This window comes from Heloderma suspectum, chromosome 2 (genome assembly GCF_057233095.1).
Source record: "Heloderma suspectum isolate Gila_16-S chromosome 2, 16-S_ref, whole genome shotgun sequence".
Taxonomy (NCBI): Eukaryota; Metazoa; Chordata; class Lepidosauria; order Squamata; family Helodermatidae; genus Heloderma; species Heloderma suspectum.
In genome coordinates, this window is record NC_139459.1 from 338,152,112 (window position 1) to 338,172,967 (window position 20,856).

The 20,856-nt window shown below is 47.9% G+C and overlaps 1 protein-coding gene across 3 annotated transcripts in view; it reads right to left on the reverse strand.

Moving 5' to 3' along the window:
* CPNE9 (copine family member 9) overlaps positions 1-20,856 on the reverse strand; it is a 70,999-nt gene that overhangs the window by 8,956 nt on the left and 41,187 nt on the right. For all 3 annotated transcript variants that reach the window (XM_084832522.1, XM_084832523.1, XM_084832524.1), the window contains 8 exons: positions 18,463-18,566; positions 16,117-16,221; positions 15,469-15,510; positions 9,372-9,447; positions 5,067-5,120; positions 4,431-4,492; positions 4,030-4,076; positions 3,156-3,337 (listed from right to left, as the gene is read on the reverse strand). In XM_084832522.1, coding sequence (XP_084688648.1) covers positions 3,156-3,337; positions 4,030-4,076; positions 4,431-4,492; positions 5,067-5,120; positions 9,372-9,447; positions 15,469-15,510; positions 16,117-16,221; positions 18,463-18,566 — 672 coding nt within the window. The remainder of the gene's footprint in view (positions 1-3,155; positions 3,338-4,029; positions 4,077-4,430; positions 4,493-5,066; positions 5,121-9,371; positions 9,448-15,468; positions 15,511-16,116; positions 16,222-18,462; positions 18,567-20,856) is intronic.

Genomic DNA, 20,856 nt, shown 5'->3' on the forward strand with positions numbered 1-20,856 from the left:
GCCAGAGGCCAGATATCCGGCCGCTGGCGGAGCCGGCCAGCGGCTCCGCAGAATCCCTGCGGAGCGGAGCCAGCCAGCCAGAATTTCGGGGGGAGGGACGGAGTGCCTCCCCCCCCCACGAATGTCACCCTTCGAAAAGGTAAGTGACTTTCGTACATCCCTAGTCATGCCTGGAGCCACCATAGAAGCAGCCGGAGCAGCAAAGTCTTCTGCAGTGACATTTATTGTGTTGTGTAGCAACTCATGTCATTAACTGCAACAACGTTGAATCTTTCCTTACTCTGCCAGATCCATCAGATGTTACTGTTACAAAGAGGAATCAGCTTTAATACTGTTCTGCTTTTGTTGTAACACTTCAACAATTCTCTGAAGATGACCAAGTTGACTGAACAGTAACATTTGACTTGACTTGCTTGCTTCCAGGACCGAAACCTGGAGTTCAGAATAGATCCCGGGGCAACACTTCCTTATAAGGGACAAGTAGACCCTGTGACAAAATGTTGCAGTCTGAAATATTCCTGTTAAAGGGTCCAGCCAGCTAGCACGCTCTTTTTTAAGAAACTCCATTTCATCTCTCATCCCTTGTTTTTCGGTTTTTCCCCAACGGGCACTCAGCATTCTTTGTCCAATGAACATGTTGAGTCCTCACGGGAGCTTTTTTGAGCACCCTTCCCCTGGGTTCCTGACCCCACAATAATTTTTTGTGCTTCTCCAAACCTTGGGTTTTTCCCTAGCCTGCTGATACCTCCCTCTTATGCATGGGTAGTGCCATTTTGGCTATTTAAGGCTCCACACTTGGAGGAAGACAACAGAAGAAGCCAATGTGGCTTCACAAAAAGCTGAGAGATGACCTGAAAACAAAAAAGGACACATATAGGAAGTGGAAAGAAGGCCAAGTAACAAAGGAAGAGTACAGGCAGATAGCACAGAATTGCAGGGATGGAGTCAGGAAGGCTAAAGCTGAGAATGAGCTGAGGTTAGCGAGGGATGCGAAAAACAACAAAAAGGCTTTCTTCAGCTATGTGCATAGTAAAAGGCAGAGGAAAGAAATGGTGGTTCAGCTATTAAATAAGGATGGCAAAATGATAACAGATGACAAAGAAAAGGCAGAGGTGCTCAATTCCTACTTTGGCTCAGTCTTCTCCCAAAAGAGGGTCTATGACCCCCCTGGCAAAGGCGACGTACAGGCTGAAGGGCAGGATTGCAGCTTGAGATCGACAGGCATATGGTCAAGGAACACCTCATTACTTTGAATGAGTTCAAATCTCCAGGGCCAGATGAACTGCATCCTAGAGTCATAAAGGAACTGGCAGAAGAACTCTCAGAACCACTGTCTATTCTCTTTGAGAAATCATGGAGGACGGGGGAAGTGCCAGATGACTGGAGGAGGGCTAACGTTGTCCCTATCTTCAAAAAGGGTAAAAAGGAGGAACCTGGGAATTACAGACCAGTCAGTCTGACATCAATCCCTGGGAAAATTCTGGAACAGATCATAAAGCAATCCATCTGGAAGCACCTTGACAACAATGCCGTGATTACTCGAAGCCAACAAGGATTTGTCAAGAACAAGTCCTGCCAGACAAATCTGATCTCATTTTTTGATCAAGTAACCTCCCTTGTAGACCGTGGGAATGCTGTAGACATCATATACCTTGACTTCAGCAAAGCTTTCGACAAAGTGCCCCATGATATCCTGATGAGCAAACTAGCTCAAAGCGGGCTAGATGAAACAACGATCCGGTGGATCCACAGTTGGCTACAGAATCGGACTCAAAGAGTGCTTATCAATGGGACCTTCTCAAACTGGGGAGAGGTAACGAGTGGGGTACCGCAGGGCTCAGTCCTGGGCCCAGTGCTCTTCAACATTTTTATTAATGACTTGGAGGAGGAGGTGCAGGGAATGCTGATCAAATTTGCAGGTGACACAAAATTGGGCGGGATAGCTAATACTTTGGAAGACAGAAACAAAATTCAAAGTGATCTGGATAGACTGGAGTGCTGGGCAGAACACAACAGAATGACATTTCATAGGGATAAATGCCAAGTTCTGCACCTAGGAAAAAGAAACCAAATGCACAGTTACAAGATGGGGGATACGTGGCTCAACCACACTACAAGCGAGAAGGATCTTGGAATTGTTGTCGATCACAAGCTGAATATGAGCCAACAATGTGATGTGGCTGCAAAAAAGGCAAATGCTGTTTTGGGCTGCATTCATAGAAGCATCGCTTCCAAATCCCAGGAAGTACTAGTTCCCCTCTACTCAGCACTGGTTAGGCCTCATCTGGAGTACTGTGTCCAGTTCTGGGCACCACACTTGAAGAAGGATGCAGACAAACTGGAGAGGGTTCATCAGAGGAGGGCAACAAAGATGATCAGGGGACTGGAAACAAAGCCCTATGAAGAGAGACTGAAAGAACTGGGCATGTTTAGCCTTGAGAAGAGAAGACTGAGGGGAGATATGATAGTACTCTTCAAGTACTTGAAAGGTTGTCACAGAGAAGAAGGCCAGGATCTCTTCTTGATCATCCCAGAGTGCAGGACACGGAATAATGGGCTCAAGTTAAAGGAAGCCAGATTCCGGCTGAACATCAGGAAAAACTTCCTGACTGTAAGAGCAATACGACAATGGAACCAATTACCTGGGGAGGTGGTGGGCTCTCCCATACTGGAGGCCTTCAAGACGAGGCTGGACAGCCATTTGTCAGGGATGCTCTGACTTGGATTCCTGCATTGAGCAGGGGGTTGGACTCGATGGCCTTGTAGGCCCCTTCCAACCCTACTATACTATTCTAATATTCTATTCAGACAGACAGACAGACAGACAGACAGACAGACAATAGATAGATAGATAGATAGATAGATAGATAGTGAACTCATTGGATCATAAACATATATCTATATCTAATCCAGAGAGTTCCACACAACACAATTCCATAAGGACTTATGAAGCTGCCTCATAACAAGTCAGAGCAACGATCCCCCTAGCTCAGTAGTGGCCATCTTGGGTGGCAGCATCTACCCCCAAGATCTTTCCAGCCTGGCCATCTCCATTCCAAGGAAGTTGTCAGGGACTGAGCCTGGAACCTCCGCATACCAGGCAGGTGTTCTACCATGACAGTCCCTCCACCGTCCCGGAGCTCCATTCTACCTACCAAGGGAAATTGGTGGGAGACCTGGCCATCTGGCGGGACCTTGGCTCCAAAGCCGTAGGCAGGAAAAAGCTTGTCGCTGTCGTAATCCTGGATGATTTCGCCAACCGCCTTCAGCGCCATGGCATAGGAGCTGAGCTGATAGGGGCTCATGTAATGGAGGGAGGTGGGCTGTGAAGGATTCCCTGTGAAAAGGCATCTTGTCAGCCTCTCAAGATCCTGCAGTTCCCCCTTCTCCCCCAGCAGCTCAGCCCTGTGGCTTCCTACAGCCAGTACATACAATGCTGGGAAGTCTCTCAAAAAGCCAAAAACCACTTCCCATCTCAGCTTGGTTTGACTGTCCCTCCACTCTGGTGCATGGCCCACCAGACATTGTGAGACTGCAGTTCCTATCAGAGCTCCCCATTGACTATGCTGGTTAGGGCTGATGGGACTTGCAATTGAACCACACCTGGAGAGCCACACATGCTCCCCTGGGAACTTCGTTCAAATGATTCCTTTGTGGCCGCTCCCCATTTCACCCTCTCCTCTTTCTTCATAGCTCCTCCCCCACCCACACCCAGTGGGCCTCTGCTTCCAGTTCCTTTTCCAACAGCTTAATTCACCTACCCCTCCTCAGTTCCTCACATCCAACAGAACAGGGGCATCTCCAGCCCCAAACAAGCCCCAATGTGGAACCACATGCATTCTTTGGGGAAGAGTTCCCCATGGCTTTAATTTGGCGGGGGGGGAGAAGCAGTGCCCAAGCCAGACAACCCCACAGAGGCGGATGGTTAAAAGATCTCAATCTGTAGCCATGGGGTCCTTGGCTGCCTGGTTACCGGCAGCTAAGCTGCCACTCCGTTCCCATAGTGACTCGCCGGTGTGCTACACTCACCATTGGAGGCTGTGAAATCAATGGCGACTGTGAAATTCAGCTGTGTCCTAAGGGGCAGGGTGAAGAAGAGAGAGAAAGAGATGCTGCCTTCCTTGTGAGTCCCCTGAAGTGTCCTCTACTTTATTCTCCCCTTATTTAGCCCCACCATCACCATTCAGTGTCCTGCCAGTACCCCAAAGGAAAGCAGCCCCACCCCCAACACCTCTGCCAGTCCTCAGGTGTGTGATTCCTCAGCGTGCCTCACACCCCATTTTGTTCTGCCTTCCTGCCTCAGCTGCCCTCCTTATGGCTTCCTTCTGGGGCGATGCCTCAGAAGCTGTGAAGACATGAATCTGACTGTAGGCCCCGAGCCTTCAGGAGCCAGGGAGCTGGGAGGCACCTGGGCTTTTCAACAGACGTACCCGCCTCGAATGTAATCCACAAAGGTGAATTCCGATTGCACTGCAAATGACAGAAGGGTTACCTGCCAGGAACAGAGACAGACAGGAGTAAAAACAACCTGTGTGAGAGATGGTGGAGAGATGCCACAGCCACGTAGATGGAGAGGCAGATTGAAGGGCCTGAGGTGGAGCAGCCTAATGAAATTGAAGCAGGGACCCAGAAAGGGTGTGTGTGTGTGTGTGTGTGTGATTAATATAATCATCTCTCTTATAGAAGCAATGGTTGGATCCAGATTTCAGCTGGATGGAAGTGGACTTTCCGGGCTCCTCCTTTGCATGCCACTCCCTCCAGTTTCCTGAAAATGCTACACAGAGTCAGGAGACCCTGCCAGAGAGGGTGAGCTGTGGTACTGGGGGGTATCCCCAAAAATCAGATGGAGGGACCTTCTGCAACTGGAGCCTTCACCCCACGGAACACAGATTCAGGATCCAACCCAAGTAATTCCACTTGTAGAGCAGAAATATATAGGTTGGGTCAAGAAGGCTAGACTGTGCTGTGGTGAAAACACTCCACAACCCCACCATCTAACCCTCTGCACTGGGTCCTAAGGTTGGGGAAGGGGTGGGAGAGATTAAAATAATATTCTCCAAACTTACAGTCCCCGAGTTGATGTATTTCTTTTTCTTGCATTTCTTCCTAGGATTCGAAACCTGGTGTTGGAGGAGAAGAATGACAGGTGAGTCTTCTCTATCCCCCAGTACCCAATCATCATCTTGCCCATAGCAACCATTCCTTCATCTCTGTGCCCCCCATATTCTCAGCCCAGCTACAACCAGTAGCGTAGTGGCAAATTCAGAAGTGCAGGGTCCCTTCGTCACAGTCATAGCCATGTCCCCTCATAGCCACACCCCCTTCTAAGATTATACAACCTTGTAAGATATACAGCCTTTAACTGGGATCCAAAAACAGTGCCGCTGAGAGTAAGGCAGTGGTATTTCAACTGGACGTCTGAGAACAAATGCAGGGGTGTTAAAATCTTTTTCACCCACCCACCCACTCACTCACACGCTCAAACACAAACATTTTAGGTTTTCAAAATATGATACTCTATGGAAGCTTCACCCTCTCCACTCAGCCCTCATGGATAGATCCCTTCTCATTTAAACAGCCCCCTTGCACACTCCCGTAGCACCCCAACATTGCCCATTAGCCCTCCCTAAGGTCCTTCATTATATCTCCCCGCTCCCCCTCCAACAGAAACATCCACCCTCCAAGCTGGATTGAACTACACACACACACACACACACACACATACACAGTGCTGCAGTGGTAAATTTGGAAATGCAGGAGCTCATTGTGACAGTCTCCAAGGGCAGTCCAAAAATTTCAGGCAGCTGTGTTGATCCATATCAACAAACCAGTTCTAGGAGCTTTCATCTCCATCAGGAGCATGTCTTCGGTAAAGCGAAGAGGTCTTAATTGCTCGTTCCAGACCAAGTCATCCCAAATACTTTGCATTCCAACATGGAACAATATATCGTTACTTGGAAAATTCATTCCCCCCACAGCTACAGTGAGGATCGCAGCTAAGCTCAAAAGGAACAGGGAATTCTGAGGGGGCTGGCAGATGACATCAGAGTCCCTGCTAATGAAAAAGTGTCGGGGCTGTGTCCCTGCAAGCCCTGCCTCCACTACACCACTGGCTACAACACAGATTCACAGAATGGCAAGGAACAATAACAAAGGGCTCATCCAACACCTCACCACAAAACAGGTCCGTCTATCCATGTTTTCTTTCAGGCCAGAGATTGCCAACTAATGGCCTGTGGGCTAGCATGGAAGCAACTGTGGTGTGATTCAAAGTTTTCCTGCAGTTCCACTAATAAGGGAAAGTAAAGTTGGAAGAGTATACAATACGTTGTTCTGTAACTGTGAAGCCCTGCTGGATGGGGGTAACTTTCTTATGTAACCTAATCATCTGGAAGAAGGTCTGTTTCTGTGGCAAAATACACTCCCAGATGAGTGTAACTGAAGTCAATTACAGGGGGAGGGGGAGGGTCTCCTTACTTATTGTGATGACCCTGTTAGCAACTATTTTTAACCAGCTACATAGGAGCGCATTTGGTTGAAATTAGGGAGAGTTGAGTGGTGTGTCTTGTGGTGTTCATTACAGGCCCCTTATTTTTCTCCCCATAATCTGAGCACTGCCGCACATCTTGAGAAGGGAGTAATGCCCAGCATGCCATAAGCAAGGAGCCAGCAGCCTGTAAATCGTGTTAATGCAGCACTTGTTTTGGATGTCTCTTAAGGCACACATTGCAAGGGAAGGCAGCTCCACCCTCCCCAAGTCACCAGCCAGCCCCATTTGGGGAAAAAAATCTGTCCTGACTCCAAATATAATGTTCAGTCAGGGTGCTTCCAGATGAGGCTTTATTATGCAATTGCCCTGCCTCACTCATTCACAGAATTTTACTGGGGAGGGAGGGTGGGTCCAGACTATGTCATCTTCTACTTTTAACTCTCCTGTGTTTTCTCCACCACTTCTTCTACCTTATTTCTGCCTACTTGCTCCCTTCCACTGGCTGATTCTGCCTCCAGTTTTACTCTCTTGTGGATCTGCTCCAGTGGCCCACTCAAGTCCAGTACCAATTCTGCCGGGAGTCGCCCTTCAGCTCCCGCTCTGCTCCCTGGAGCTGACAGTGCTATCTCCATTCCTGTCCCTTGCCTCAAAGCAGTGCCCCGGTATCTGATTCCTATGTCAGGACTGCATTCCCTGCTCCTCCGAACAGCACCATCGCTAGGAAGCATCAGTGTGGGCGGTTTGTTGAGCAGAGAGTCGAGATTACTCCAAGGTAAAGGCCGTCCTTGAAAGGCCACTAGTGCGCACAGATTCAGAATTATTGTTTACTCCCTCCAACAGATCAGCAATGCTGGGTTGTATTAAACTGCAGGCACAAGCTCTGCAACATCACCCAAAGTGGTAATCGTAGCTTATTTAAACAGCCTCAACCAAGCTAGCTCACGCGGCTCGTCCGTAATACAAAACAGCAGGGGAGGGAAGGAAGGAATGACAGGTCTTTTGAGATATTGGCAACCGATAAGGAGTGGCTGGGGAGTAATGGCTGGTGGGGAAATCCAGGCCAGCCTGTTTGTCCACCAAGCCTTGTACTGTCTTCTCGGGCAGCAGGGACCCTCTATCCAGGGTTTCACATGGGGTTCTTCCTGAATGGCATGGAGAAAGTGGATAGGGAGACGTTTTTCTCCCTATCTCATCATACTAGAACTCAAAGGAGTCATCCCATGAAGCCGACAAGAGGAACAGATGAGGACAAACAAGAGGAAGTACTTCTTGTCTACAGGAGATTCAGGATGCATAAAAGGATGGAGTTCTTCACAAAGGGCAGAGTTAAACTATGGAACTCACTGCCACAAGATGTAGTGATGGCCATCACTTTGGATGGTTTAAAAAGGGATTGGACACATTCAAGGAGGAGAAGGCTATCAATGGCTACTAGTCCTGATGGCTATATGCTACCTCCAGTATCAGAGGCAGAATGCCTGTGTACACCAATTGCTGGAGAATGTGGGTGGAAGGGTGCTGTTGCACTCATGTCCTACGTGTGGGTTTCCCTTTGGGCAGCTGGTTGGCCAATGTGTGACCTGAATGCTGGACTAGATGAAACTTTGGTCTGAACCAGCATGCATCTTCTTATGTTCTTTCTGATTATCTGCTTTCTGACCCTTTTAATCTGGAGATGCCAGAGCAGGGTGGCCTTCCAGATAGACATGTTGGCTGGGGGTGATGGGAATTGGAGTCCAACAATAGCTGGAGGGCCCCACCCCTGTACCAGATGGATTGAACCTGGGGGGGCACCCAAGGAGGATTTAAAAAACAGCTGGAAAAGGCCACAACAAACCAAAAGACAGCTGCATGAATGTTCATAGTTCTCAACATCTTTCAAGATTCTTCTCTTTACCAAATTATTGATTTCTTCAAAACTTCTAAATAATGCTTCGATCACCTGGTTTCTAGTGAGGAGTCTTTCAACAATGAGTTAGAAGCCAGGAGTTCTAAGCATTATTTGGAAGTTCTGAAGTTATCAATAGCCCCTGATAAAGAGAAGGATCTCGAGAGGTGTCGGAAATGATAAATATTGGTGCAGCTGTCTTTGGATTGAACCCAGGATCTTAACCATGAAGAACATGTGGTAAATCAACATGTGAATCAACATGTGAATCAACAGGTGAATCAAAACATGTGGTGAATCAACAGGTGAAGCTTATGGTGGCACAGAACTAAACATTATCAACTGTTAATTGCTGGGGATCAAACTGCTGTTAAACGGACAGCGACAGGGGCTGATTCACAAGCTGGTAAATGTAACTAGTATACATAGGAAAGGACAAGGACATCTGAAGAGTAAGAAGCCCTCCTGGTAGCCAATGAAAGCTACTTCCAGACCCCTTTTAAGATCAGGCTAACAGATACTGGTGAGAGCCAGTGTGTTGTGGTGGTTAGAGTGCTAGACTGGGACTTGGGAGATCCAGGTTCTGGTCCCCACCCAGCCATGAAGCTCACTGGGTGACTCTGGGTCACTGGGTCATTGACTCTCAGCCTAACCTACCTCACAGGGTTGTTGTGAGGATAAAATGGAGAGGGGGAGGAGGACCATGTAAGCTGCCTTGGGTTCCTTGCAAGAGGAAAAAAGGCAGGATATAAATGGAATAATTATAAATGTAATTAATAATAATACTGCCTTCCTGTTATTATGCTTTTCTCCACACCCATAAGGGCTTGATTGTGTGTTGTGTTTTTCTAATCCCACAGCTCTCAGTGTAGTACATCTGCAGGATTCCCCACCGGAAAAAAAACACTTTATGGATTCAAAAATGCAATATGACCCATACAGGGAACTAGTTTTGCTCAATATATTTAATATTTCTGAAGAGAAAAAGCTTACCTCGTAGACTGTGAACTGGCTCTGGGCTCGAGAGAGTTCCCTGTAGCTTGTGGCAAACTCCCCGATGAAATCATGGCTGTAGGGCCAAAGAGGAAAAAGCAGTGCAGCTGATCAGTGCTGGTGCAGTCTACGTCTACACTCATAACAGGTCTCAGCTAGCTTAATGATACAGCCTGGGCTTCCAGCAGGAAGGGTCCAAAGGTTCATGCATCTAGTTCCCACCCACCCAGAAAACCCATGAACCTTAACTGTTCCACCTGCTCCAGTTCATCAGATCCTCTTTGCTCTAGAGCAGGGGTATAGAACCTCAGGCTATGGTCCTGATCTGGCCCTCCTGGAGTCCCATTCTGGCCTGTAGGAGCTCCCAAGAAGCCCCCCCCCCGCTTTCTCTGGCCCCACCCCCTTTCTCCCAACCACCTATCTATCCAGTGGCTGTCCAGTTTTTGTGCAATCCCCCCCTCCCATTCTACAGGGCTGAAATTCCTCTCCTAAGGCTTAGTTACCGGCAGGAAGCACTTTAAGCTAAACTATGGTGGTATTTTTTTGTATTTCAACCCCACCCCCTTTTGGCAAGGGCCCCGCCCACCACTGGAATACAGCCCCCAAAAGCTTCTCTGAAATGGGATTCACTCCTCAGGCTGACAGAGGTTCAACGCCTCTGTTCTATAGGCTGGATCTATACATGCAATAGAATGAGAGGGTAGAGCACTGTTTTTTGAACGGTCTCTCAGGGTGCAATCATCTGCATCTTTAAACAGAAAAAAGTCCTACAACTCCCAGCATTCCTCAGCCAGCCACTGGGGAATGCTGGGAGTTGTTTCTGTCTAAACTTGCATAGGATTGCAACCTTACGGTTTTGTTTAAACAGAACTCAAACCCTGCAAGTAGAAAATCATCACAGTAAGGAGTAAGCTGGGCTAAAATCTCTCTCTCTCTCTCTCTGCCACTTCCACCCACCCCCACACTTGAATGTATTATTTTTTACTTGGGAAGCATTAGAAATGACATCTCCCACCTGCAGCCTGAAGGGGCACTGTTCATTTTACCACCTTCGTATGGTGGTGCATGCATTGATCTGGCCCAAGTAAAAAAGGAAGCGATGGATGTGCATGCGTCGGGTTCTTAAAGAACCGTACAAACGTCAGTGCTTAAAGTGCTTTAATATACAATGTTCTGAAAGGGCTTTGAAGGTGACGATGGGAATTGCGGGGGGGGGGGGGAGATTAAAAGCATTTATGCAAACAGAAGCAGCGGGTGACCTCAGGGAACCATATGACAGAGATAGACTCCTGTGTTGGTTCAGGATAACTCTGTCTTCCAGGTCCTAAGGCACACACTGCTGCTTATCTGAAGTGCTCTGTTCATTTACACTATTCATACAATGCTTTCCTCCCCAGCTCTCACACATCTTAGACTATGTGCCCATTGGTAAATAAGGTTGTATCACATGTCCTAGGTTGATCTTCCCAGCTCTGGCCTCTCACAGCCCTGGCCCAGTCCTCCCTGCTAGTTTTCATTCATCAGAGAACACCAGCGAAGGGCACAGTGTTTAGACAGTATGTGTATTTAGACAGAAAAATGTCCTACAACTCCCAGCATTCCCCAGCCAGGACTTCTTTGTAGGACTTTTTCTGTCTGAACAGGCATAGGGTTGTGCCCTAAATAATTCTGAAAACTAGGTGTCTTTTGTTCCTGGTTTTAAAATGGCTTCTTCTTATTAAAGCCTACAGTGTCATTCCTATACACACTTACTTACGTATAAGCCCCACTGAACTCAATGGGACTTACTTCCAATAAACACACATAGGATTGCCCAGTAAAATTCTATTTATATTTATTCAGAAGATTTATATCCTGCCTTTTGATCAAATGATCCTCGAGGCAATTTTCAACAGATTATAATAGTAGTTGCCAATGAATTGGTGTAGGAGAGATTTGTTATAGGAATTTCTGCTAATGTTTTTATAAGTAAGCCCCTGAAGAAGGCCTTAAGATAAAATAGGTCGAAATGCATTAGCCTTTTTACAAATAAAATACTTGTTCCAGCATCCTGAGATGTTTCTCTTCATTTTGGTGTCTATATTGGATGCTCTCCTGCTTTTGCACCTTTGCTTTTTCTCTTAATAGATTATAATAGCCTTCCCCAGCCTGGCATCCTCCAGATGTTTTGGACAACAACTCCCAGAATTCTGGACATTCATTTCATTTATTATATTTCTATACCACCCCATAGCCAAAGCAGTCTGGGCAATTCACAAAAATTAAAAACCATTGGCTGTGCTAACTGGGACTGATGGGGATTGGAAGTCCAAAACATCTGGAGGGCACTAGGTTAGGGAAGACTAGATTATAATAATACACACCCACACCAAACTCACACAGCCTAGCAATCCTTAGTCCCCTGGCCGATGGATGGGAGCAGAGCGTGCGTCTCTTTGGCTCTGCAGTCCCAGGACATCTGTCGGGGGAAGCTGAGAGTTCTTTCTGGCATGGAGGGGCAAAGCAAGCTCCCTGTAGCTGCTCCTTCTCTGGCCAATGAGTGATGCAAGGCTGGTCTCCTCCTTGCCATGGTGCTCTTCCTGGGAGGCAGGGGGTGCAACCTCCCAGTGGCCATTGGTGCCATGGCAAAGGCTGGAGCGTTTCCCCATTCTTGATAAGATCCCCATTCTAGATTTAGATTAGGTCTGTGAGCTTTAGGGCACATTTCTATGTATGTTTGGACAGATAAAAAACCTATGACTCTCAGCATTCCCCTGCCAGCCATACTGGTGGGGGAATGCTGGGAGCTGTAGGTCTTTTTTCTGTCTAAATATGCAAAGGATTGCACCCTAAGGAACTAAAAATTTAGTTCTTTAGTATTTTATTTATTTAGTTCCTACGTATTTTATTGTTGTAAGCTGCCTTGGGAAGGCTTCTGCCCTGAAAGGCGGCCAAGAGATGACCTGAAAACAAAAACGTACACATATAGGAAGTGGAAGGTAGGCCAAGCAACAAAGGAAGAGTACAGGCAGGTAGCACAGAATTGCAGGGACGGCGTCAGGAAGGCTAAAGCTGAGAATGAGCTGAGGTTAGCGAGGGATGCTAAAAGCAACGATAAAGCTTTCTTCAGCTACGTGCATAGTAAAAGACAGAGGAAAGAAATGGTGGTTCAACTATTAAATAAGGATGGCAAAATGATAAAAGATGAGAAAGAAAAGGCAGAAGTGCTCAATTCCTACTTTGGCTCAGTCTTCTCCCAAAAGAGGGTCTATGACCCCCCTGGCAAAGGTGAAGTACAGGCTGAAGGAGCAGGATTGCAGCTTGAGATTGATAGGCATATGGTCAAGGAATGCCTAATTACTTGGAATGAGTTCAAATCTCCAGGGCCAGATGAACTGCACCCTAGAGTAATAAAGGACCTGGCAGAAGAACTCTCAAAACCACTGTCTATTCTCTTTGAGAAATCATGGAAGATGGGTGAAGTGCCTGGAGGAGGGCTAATGTTTCTCCTACCTTCAAAAAGGGTAAAAAGGAGGAACCTGGGAACTACAGACCAGTCAGTCTGACATCAGCACCTTGAAAACAATGCAGTGATTACTCGAAGCCAACATGGATTTGTCAAGAACAAATCCTGCCAGATGAATCTGATCTCATTTTTTGATCAAGTAACCTCCCTTGTAGACCGTGGGAATGCTGTAGACATCATATACCTCGACTTCAGCAAAGCTTTCAACAAAACGCCCCATGATATCCTGATGAGCAAACTAGCTCAAAGTGGGCTAGATGAGACAACTCTCAGGTAGATCCACAGCTGGCTACCGAATCGGACTCAAAGAGTGCTTCTCAATGGGATCTTCTCAAACTGGGGAGAGGTAATGAGCGGGGTACCGCAGGGCTCAGTCCTGGGCCCAGTGCTCTTCAACGTTTTAATTAATGACATGGAGGAGGAGGTGCAGGGAATGCTGATCAAATTTGCAGATGGCACAAACTTGGGCGGGATAGCTAAGACTTTGGAAGACAGAAACAAAATTCAAAGTGATCTGGATAGACTGGAGTGCTGGGCAGAACACAACAGAATGACATTTCATAGGGATAAATGCCAAGTTCTGCACCTAGGAAAAAGAAACCAAATGCACAGTTACAAGATGGGGGATACGTGGCTCAACCACACTACAAGCGAGAAGGATCTTGGAATTGTTGTCGATCAAAAGCTGAATATGAGCCAACAATGTGATGTGGCTGCAAAAAAGGCAAATGCTATTTTAGGCTGCATTAATAGAAGCATAGCTTCCAAATCCCAGGAAGTACTAGTTCCCCTCTACTCAACACTGGTTAGGCCTCATCTGGAGTACTGTGTCCAGTTCTGGGCACCACACTTTAAGAAGGATGCAGACAAGCTGGAGAGGGTTCTGAGGAGGGCAACAAAGATGATCAGGGGACTGGAAACAAAGCCCTATGAAGAGAGACTGAAGGAACTGGGCATGTTTAGCCTTGAGAAGAGAAGACTGAGGGGAGATGAGATAGCGCTCTTCAAGTACTTGAAAGGTTGTCACAGAGAGGAAGGCCAGGATCTCTTCTTGAACAACCCAGAATGCAGGACACGGAATAATGAGCTCAAGTTACAGGAAGCCAGATTCCAGCTGAACATCAGGAAAAACTTCCTGACTGTTAGAGCAATACGACAATGGAACCAATACCTAGGGAGGCGGTGGGCTCTCCCACACTGGAGGCATTCAAGACGAGGCTGGACAGCCATCTGTCAGGGATGCTCTGACTTGGATTCCTGCATTGAGCAGGGTGTTGGACTCGATGGCCTTGTAGGCCCCTTCCAACCCTACTATTCTATGATTCTAAGAAAAATTATAAATAAATAAATAAATAAATAGTTGACTAATCCAGAAAGATTTCTTCTCAGTGTTTGAACAATACTTGCAGAACCTTCCTCTTTAGCCTGCCCATAATGGAGCCCGAGAGCTGATCTGCACATTGCATGGACTGGTTGTTAGAATTCTAGACAATATGACCTCAGACTGCAGTGGGGTGTATATGTATCATATTTTTTAATGCTTTCTCACTTTAAAAAATAAACATAAAATAAGCACACCAGGGAGAAATGTTTAGCATTACCCTCTTTCATATATGCTAATTTACTGCATCCAAGGATCTCAGGACTGGCATCAAGGGTAGACATGGTTGGGCACCTGCCAAAGGCTCACACCCCAGTAGGGCCCCACTGGCCACAGCCCTTTGGAGTTACTCCTCTCCACCACTGCAACCTGCTTGTTCACCTGCCTCTTACTCTGGCCCAGATAATGGCAGTGGCGAGAAGGAGAAGTAGTAGTTGCCACTGTCTGCTTGCTCGCTGGTTCTCTGTCTGTCACTCAAGCAAGTGGTAGCAACTATGAGAAGGAGGAGGAGGTGCAACAGCAGCTGGTGACAATGGTGGTGAGGAAACAGACTCACTGAGGGAGGAGGCCCGTTGAGGGTGCCTCGCCCAAGGGCCCTCCAAACCCTGGAGCCTGGTGGTGAGGAAACAGACTCACTGAGGGAGGAGGCCCATTGAGGGTGCCTCGCCCAAGGGCCCTCCAAACCCTGGAGCCTGGTGGTGAGAAAACAGGCTCACTAAGGAAGGAGGCCCGTTGAGGGTGCCTCGCCCAAGGGCCCTCCAAACCCTGGAGCCTGGTGGTGAGAAAACAGGCTCACTAAGGGAGGAGGCCCGTTGAGGGTGCCTCGCCCAAGGGCCCTCCAAACCCTGGAGCCTGGTGGTGAGGAAACAGACTCACTGAGGGAGGAGGCCCGTTGAGGGTGCCTCGCCCAAGGGCCCTCCAAACCCTGGAGCCTGGTGGTGAGAAAACAGGCTCACTGAGGGAGGAGGCCCGTTGAGGGTGCCTCGCCCAAGGGCCTTCCAAACCCTGGAGCCTGGTGGTGAGAAAACAGACTCACTGAGGGAGGAGGCCCGTTGAGGGTGCCTTGCCCAAGGGCCCTCCAAACTCTGGAACTGGCACTGACCGCACACGTGTGCACGCACACCACAACCACATTCTGTGCAATGAGTAGATTACTTCACACACAGAACAAGAGAAATTTCAGTCTCAACAATGCAGAACCACCACCTCACCTGCCATCCCTGTCCCAGTCATAGACGTCGATTTTCACCGTCCTGGAACACAAGTAACAAACCGAGGGTGGGAGAAGGTGACTTTCATGAGAAGAACTGAATAATAATAAGAACTGGGGCCACTTGACACCTGGGCGAGAGAGAAGGAACCCTAGAGGTGCCACAGAGTTTATGGTCCCCCCATCAAGTTCCTTTTATGCTATGCTGCTCCACAACCACACCAAGACCCTCCACTAGTGCCCCGGGGGAAGGGCTGGATTGGAGGCATGTGAGAGGGGTGTTACCTTCCTTCCTCTTCTACCAGAAAAAAGGAAGGCCGTGTGCTCCCCTTAGTGGTAGCTGCTCCTTACGCCTACATGGAAGAATTTGGGCTTCATTCTCAGCTCCATCCAACGCTAGCTCCATGATTTTAAAGGCAACTTACCCTCAGTGGGCCCCCTTGGCCTAAAAGCAGTGGAGCTTGTATGTGAGATTTCTCTCCCACAGCCTCAGATCTTCTTGTGCACTCTGTGCATGACATGAGAATAACAGTGCTGTTGGGGCGATGAGTTCTTTGCCAATCTTGGGGCCCTCAGAAATGCCCAACTCTGGAGCTGGCCCTCACACCACACGTGCAAGCTCTGTACCTGAGCAAGTGTAAACTCTGACCTGTCGTAGTCCCCGTTGCACAGGGCGCGCACAGGGATGGAGAATGGCTGCCACACTGGATTCAGGTTGTTCTTCACGACCTCTGTCTTGTGGCAGATGGTGAACCTGGAACCAGAGAGGGCTCATGGCAAAGGGTGCAAGAACCGAGACAGAATAGGGGGGGATGCTGGCTGTGGTGTGAGTCAAAGCACAACAATGGGCAGGCCAACATAACCCGGGTGGAGCATGTGGATGTCTAGGGGAATGACCTGAGCAGGGTGTACAGGATCTGGAGGGAAACAGCAATGGCTGGCTATCCCTGTAATGGGCACAACAATGCAAGGTCCCTGTGCTTTTATTAGTTCCATCAAAGGAGAAGGGAGAATTTCAGCACACCTAGTTTAGCCGCAGCTACTCAATTTATCTTTTTATGCATGCATGAAAAGCACAGGAATCCTGTGTTGTAACTGGTGACTAGGGCCGGCCCTACCAGTAAGCAGAATGAGGTGGCTGCCTCAGGCAGCTGATTTGGTGTGTCATGAAAGGGCAGCAGATCATTAGTTGTTATTGCATTTTTCCTGCCAGAGAGGAGGAGGAAAAGCACGTGTGGGATTCTTTGCCTCAGCTGCCTAAATAATTTGGTGGGCCTAGAGTACTAGACATGCCATCTGCTACTCTGCCTGAGGCAGCAACATACCTTGGGCAAGCTCTGCTGGTGACCCACTGTCACTTGGTTGATACCACTTGGTGAATGTTTGGCCATTTGTTGGGGAGGGATGGAGGAGAAACTCTTTGTGGCTGAGAACAAAGTATGGAATATGCTCCCTGGGCACTTCTGAACCAAGCCAGAAGTGGTTGGCAGTGAGTGCTACAGCAGTCGCTAAGCAACCACTATGGCCTTTTTTGCCTCTCCCAGAACCACCAAATGAGACAGCCAGGAGCTGAGGCAAGACCATGGCCACCAGAAGTCTTTGCCACATACACAAGATTAATCCCTCTCATTATCCATCACCGTTGGCTGTGCTGGCTGGGGTTGATGGGAGTTGTAGGCAAAATCCTCTGGAGAGACACAGGCATCCCACGCCTGCTCTAGATAAATTGACCTGAGGTAAATATCACCTACAGAAGCCATACATGCAATAGTAACGAGGTAACAAAATAAACTGACCTGAGGTATTACCTATAGAACCCATATGTGGCAACAGTAATGCAAATAAAAATTCCCACTCCACCCATAAGTATGCATTGAAAGTGAATCCCCCCACCTCCTTGACGATACTTGACCCCCCCCCCCAAATGCAAATACAAACAGATTATTTAAATGGGTTAAGGCAGCTTTCCCCAAACGAGTACCCTCCAGATGGTTTGGACTTCAGCACCCATTTGTCCCAGCCAGCATGGCCCATGGCCATGAATTCGGGGAGCTATAGTCCAAAAAGTCTGGAGGGCACCAGGTTGGGGAAGGCCTTGAGTATACAGCCTGACATTGCGTGACCTGGACTATGCAGTCTGACATTTGCAATGAGTGTGTGTGAGAGAAAGGGACTGAAGGGCTGGCGTTTGGGGCTGAGGACAGTGGTAGTGCCTGGAGACTGAGTCTGATGCCCTCCCCACATCCTTAGTCAAGCCTGAGCCTGCCTTTTCTGCTTGTTCCCAAAGTACAAGGCATGTTGTAACACATGAACCTGGATTAGAGAGTCTAAAGGGCAGCCACAAACCTCAGCCTCTGATTAATGTACCCAGGTTAGCGTGGCTTGGGCCTAGCTGCTCCTCTAAATTCCTATGCACAACACAAAATGGTGGCTATTCTCTCTTCACATGACAGAAGAACAGTGACCATATTCCCAGATATGAGGAAATGTAAAAATACCAATATTTTGTCTAATGCAGCCTTCTCCAACCTGGTGCCCTCCAGATGTGTTGGACTACAACTCCCAAAATCCTCAGCATAGCTGACTGGGGGATTCTGGGAGCTGCACCAACATATCTGGAGGGCATCAGGTTGGGGAAGGCTGGTCTAATAGAATGACCACATTCTCCCACCTCAGAATGGATGTGCAGCTGCCTCTGTGTCGAAACACTGGTGTGAGAGAAACTGTGGCCTTCTGGCCAGAGCCATGGAGGCCAATAATGAATTTCAGCACATCCCTCCAATGTCCTTTAACCTTGAGATGGTGAAAAGACAGATGGAGTATGGAAGAGGTGGGCATAAAGACAAGCCCGCTGGTTCTTAGGGAAGCAGCTTCCAAGCACATTTGTGGGTGTCTGTTGATGACAGGGACCAAGAGACACTCTCAAGAGCATGAGCACACAACTGTGCCTGGTAAGATGGATGCCAGGGCCTCAAACGGGGTATCTCTTGCGTACGTGCCATCCTCGTTGCTGCGGTAGAAAACAAGGAAGGGGTCAGATTTGCCGAAGAAATCCTTCTTGTCGAGCTTGTTGGCACACAGCTGCATGGTGACAATGTCCTGGAAGGGAAAGACTATTTCAGATCAAGGGAAAGTTGTGATGACACCATCAATAACAAAATAATACTAAAATCATAATAAAAGAGGATGTGTGTTTGTCTGTCTGTCCACCCATCAGCACAGTAGCTGTGCTGGTGGCTCCAATGAGTGAAACCTAGAGGCCTGGAACTTGGCATGTATACTGAGGGGGCCCTAGGAGTGTGTGCCTCAGGGTAATTTTTTTTTTAAAATGTGTCCTTGTAGTTGAAGCCCACAGTGACATCTTCAACCAGTAGGGGCAGACTTTCCTAACCAGTACATAGCTTTGTAGCTGATGTAGTTTGAAGCCAGGGCCGGCTAGCAGGCTGAGTGGCAGAGTGATTTGGCTTCTCCTCTGTTGGGGGGCAGGCCCCGCTCTCAGGGCAATGGAGCGAACAGCCCCCTCCCAAAGGGGACTTTAGGAGTGAACCATGGCTGGGCCATGCCTTAGGGTGCTGGTAGGCATGCCTACACTCAGGCACAGCAGGCACAACGTGCCCAACCCGGACAGCCGTGTAAGTTCGCTTCAAGGCTTGGCAATATCAAACTAAGGGCTACTTCAATCTGTGTGAAACTGGATCTGTGCACTAGTGAAAAATAACAGGCATAGCAGAGGAAGGTTTGAGGAGCTAGTGAAAACAGTGCAGGAAGAGAGCAGTGAAGGTGTGTGTGTGTGTGTGTGTGTGTGTGTAAGGAGCACCGAGATGGGCTTAGTGTCAAGGCACTGTGTTTGCAGAGCAAACAGATGGTGGTAGGAGGAGCACATGACATGGAGGATAAAAGTAGGACTGAAAAGGGGGTTATGGCCTGAAATGGGACCTGATCAAGGATGTGCCAGGTAATTAATTTACCTGGCAGAAGTAGCAGCCAGTATTAAGGAAGGGGAGAGCAGGAGCGGGGGATGGAGTGCAAGTTTGTTGGATGTGGTCGGCACAGTCAATGTGGGGCAGTTCAGTCATCAGAAGGTTGGATTCCGGCTTCCTTTTGGGTTGATATTCCCCTTAATCCCACTTTCTGGCCCCAGGACTCCCAAACTGCTAAGCCACCACTGGCCAGTGAACCCCGCGTTGAGGCTAATAGTAGAGTTGCATCCATGTAGCATTTATTACAGTTTGTGGCTTTACGTGTTCAGGCCCCCCTTTAACCATCACTTCACCATTTGCTGCCCTCATTGGCCAAACTCTGACTACCGTGGCAAGCAGTGGAGGCTGGTGGCGCCAATATCAGTGGGGCAGTGAATCCTCTCCGGGTTTCAGTCAGAACCATCCAAGTTGCTGTACCTATTTCAGGGAGAGGTTTCAGCATGTTGGATGGCTCCTTTAGAGTTCTGACTGGTTCTGATGAGAACCTGGAGCGGATTCACCACTCCACTGACATTGGAGCCACCAACCTGCACAGGTGGCAAGAATCCTCTTAAATATGTGGTATAAGGAAGAAATCCTTAAAAGTAAAGGGGGCAGTCTTTCCCACCTTAATGAATGACAGAGGCTGCCCGAACAGCCTTAATATGAAAGTGTGTGAATCTCAGACTAAATCTGTGATAGGAGACTGCAAAATGCATTCTTTTTCCTTAGGTTAAAACTCCCAACCTCTCTGTCATCTTTTCTACTCTTGCACAAGTTGTTTCACATTACAGATGTGAAGAACATTTCAGCTTAAAAAAAATCAAATTCTATCCTCTCCATTCAGCTGTTTCATAACAAGTAGTCAAAAAGGGGCAAGACTCAGACCCCCCTTCCTTTAGGAAATATGATTAGGGAGGGAAAAATCCATTTTTCCCTATGTAGTCACCCAAGAATCCACTCAGTCAATATAATAAGCCCACTGACCTAAATGTACTTAGTAGCGGGCATTCAAAAACCCAACTGAATACAAAATTGTCATATTTGATTTGTTTTACATTATTACACAGGTACATCTTGGGGCACTTCCAGACAGAGAGATCCTAGTGTTACAAATAAGAAGGCATAATGCAGCTATTCTGCCTTTCTTTTTCTCCCATATCAGATTTTCCATGGTAAGAAAAAAGATGGAAGAAGTGGTTACACACAGGAGGGTTACAAAGCAGAAGACATCGTCATCTGGACATCCTGTAAAATGCCATGAATGAGCTGGGGTGATGGCACAATAAAAGCCTCATCTAGAAGTGCCTATGGTATAAGGTATGTACCTGTTGGAAGTTCTGTTTATCTTACTGGACATGGCTAGGTAAAACTCCAGTTAAGCCTTCCTTGGAGGGGCTGCTTACCTCCCCCTACTCCTGCCCTGTGCT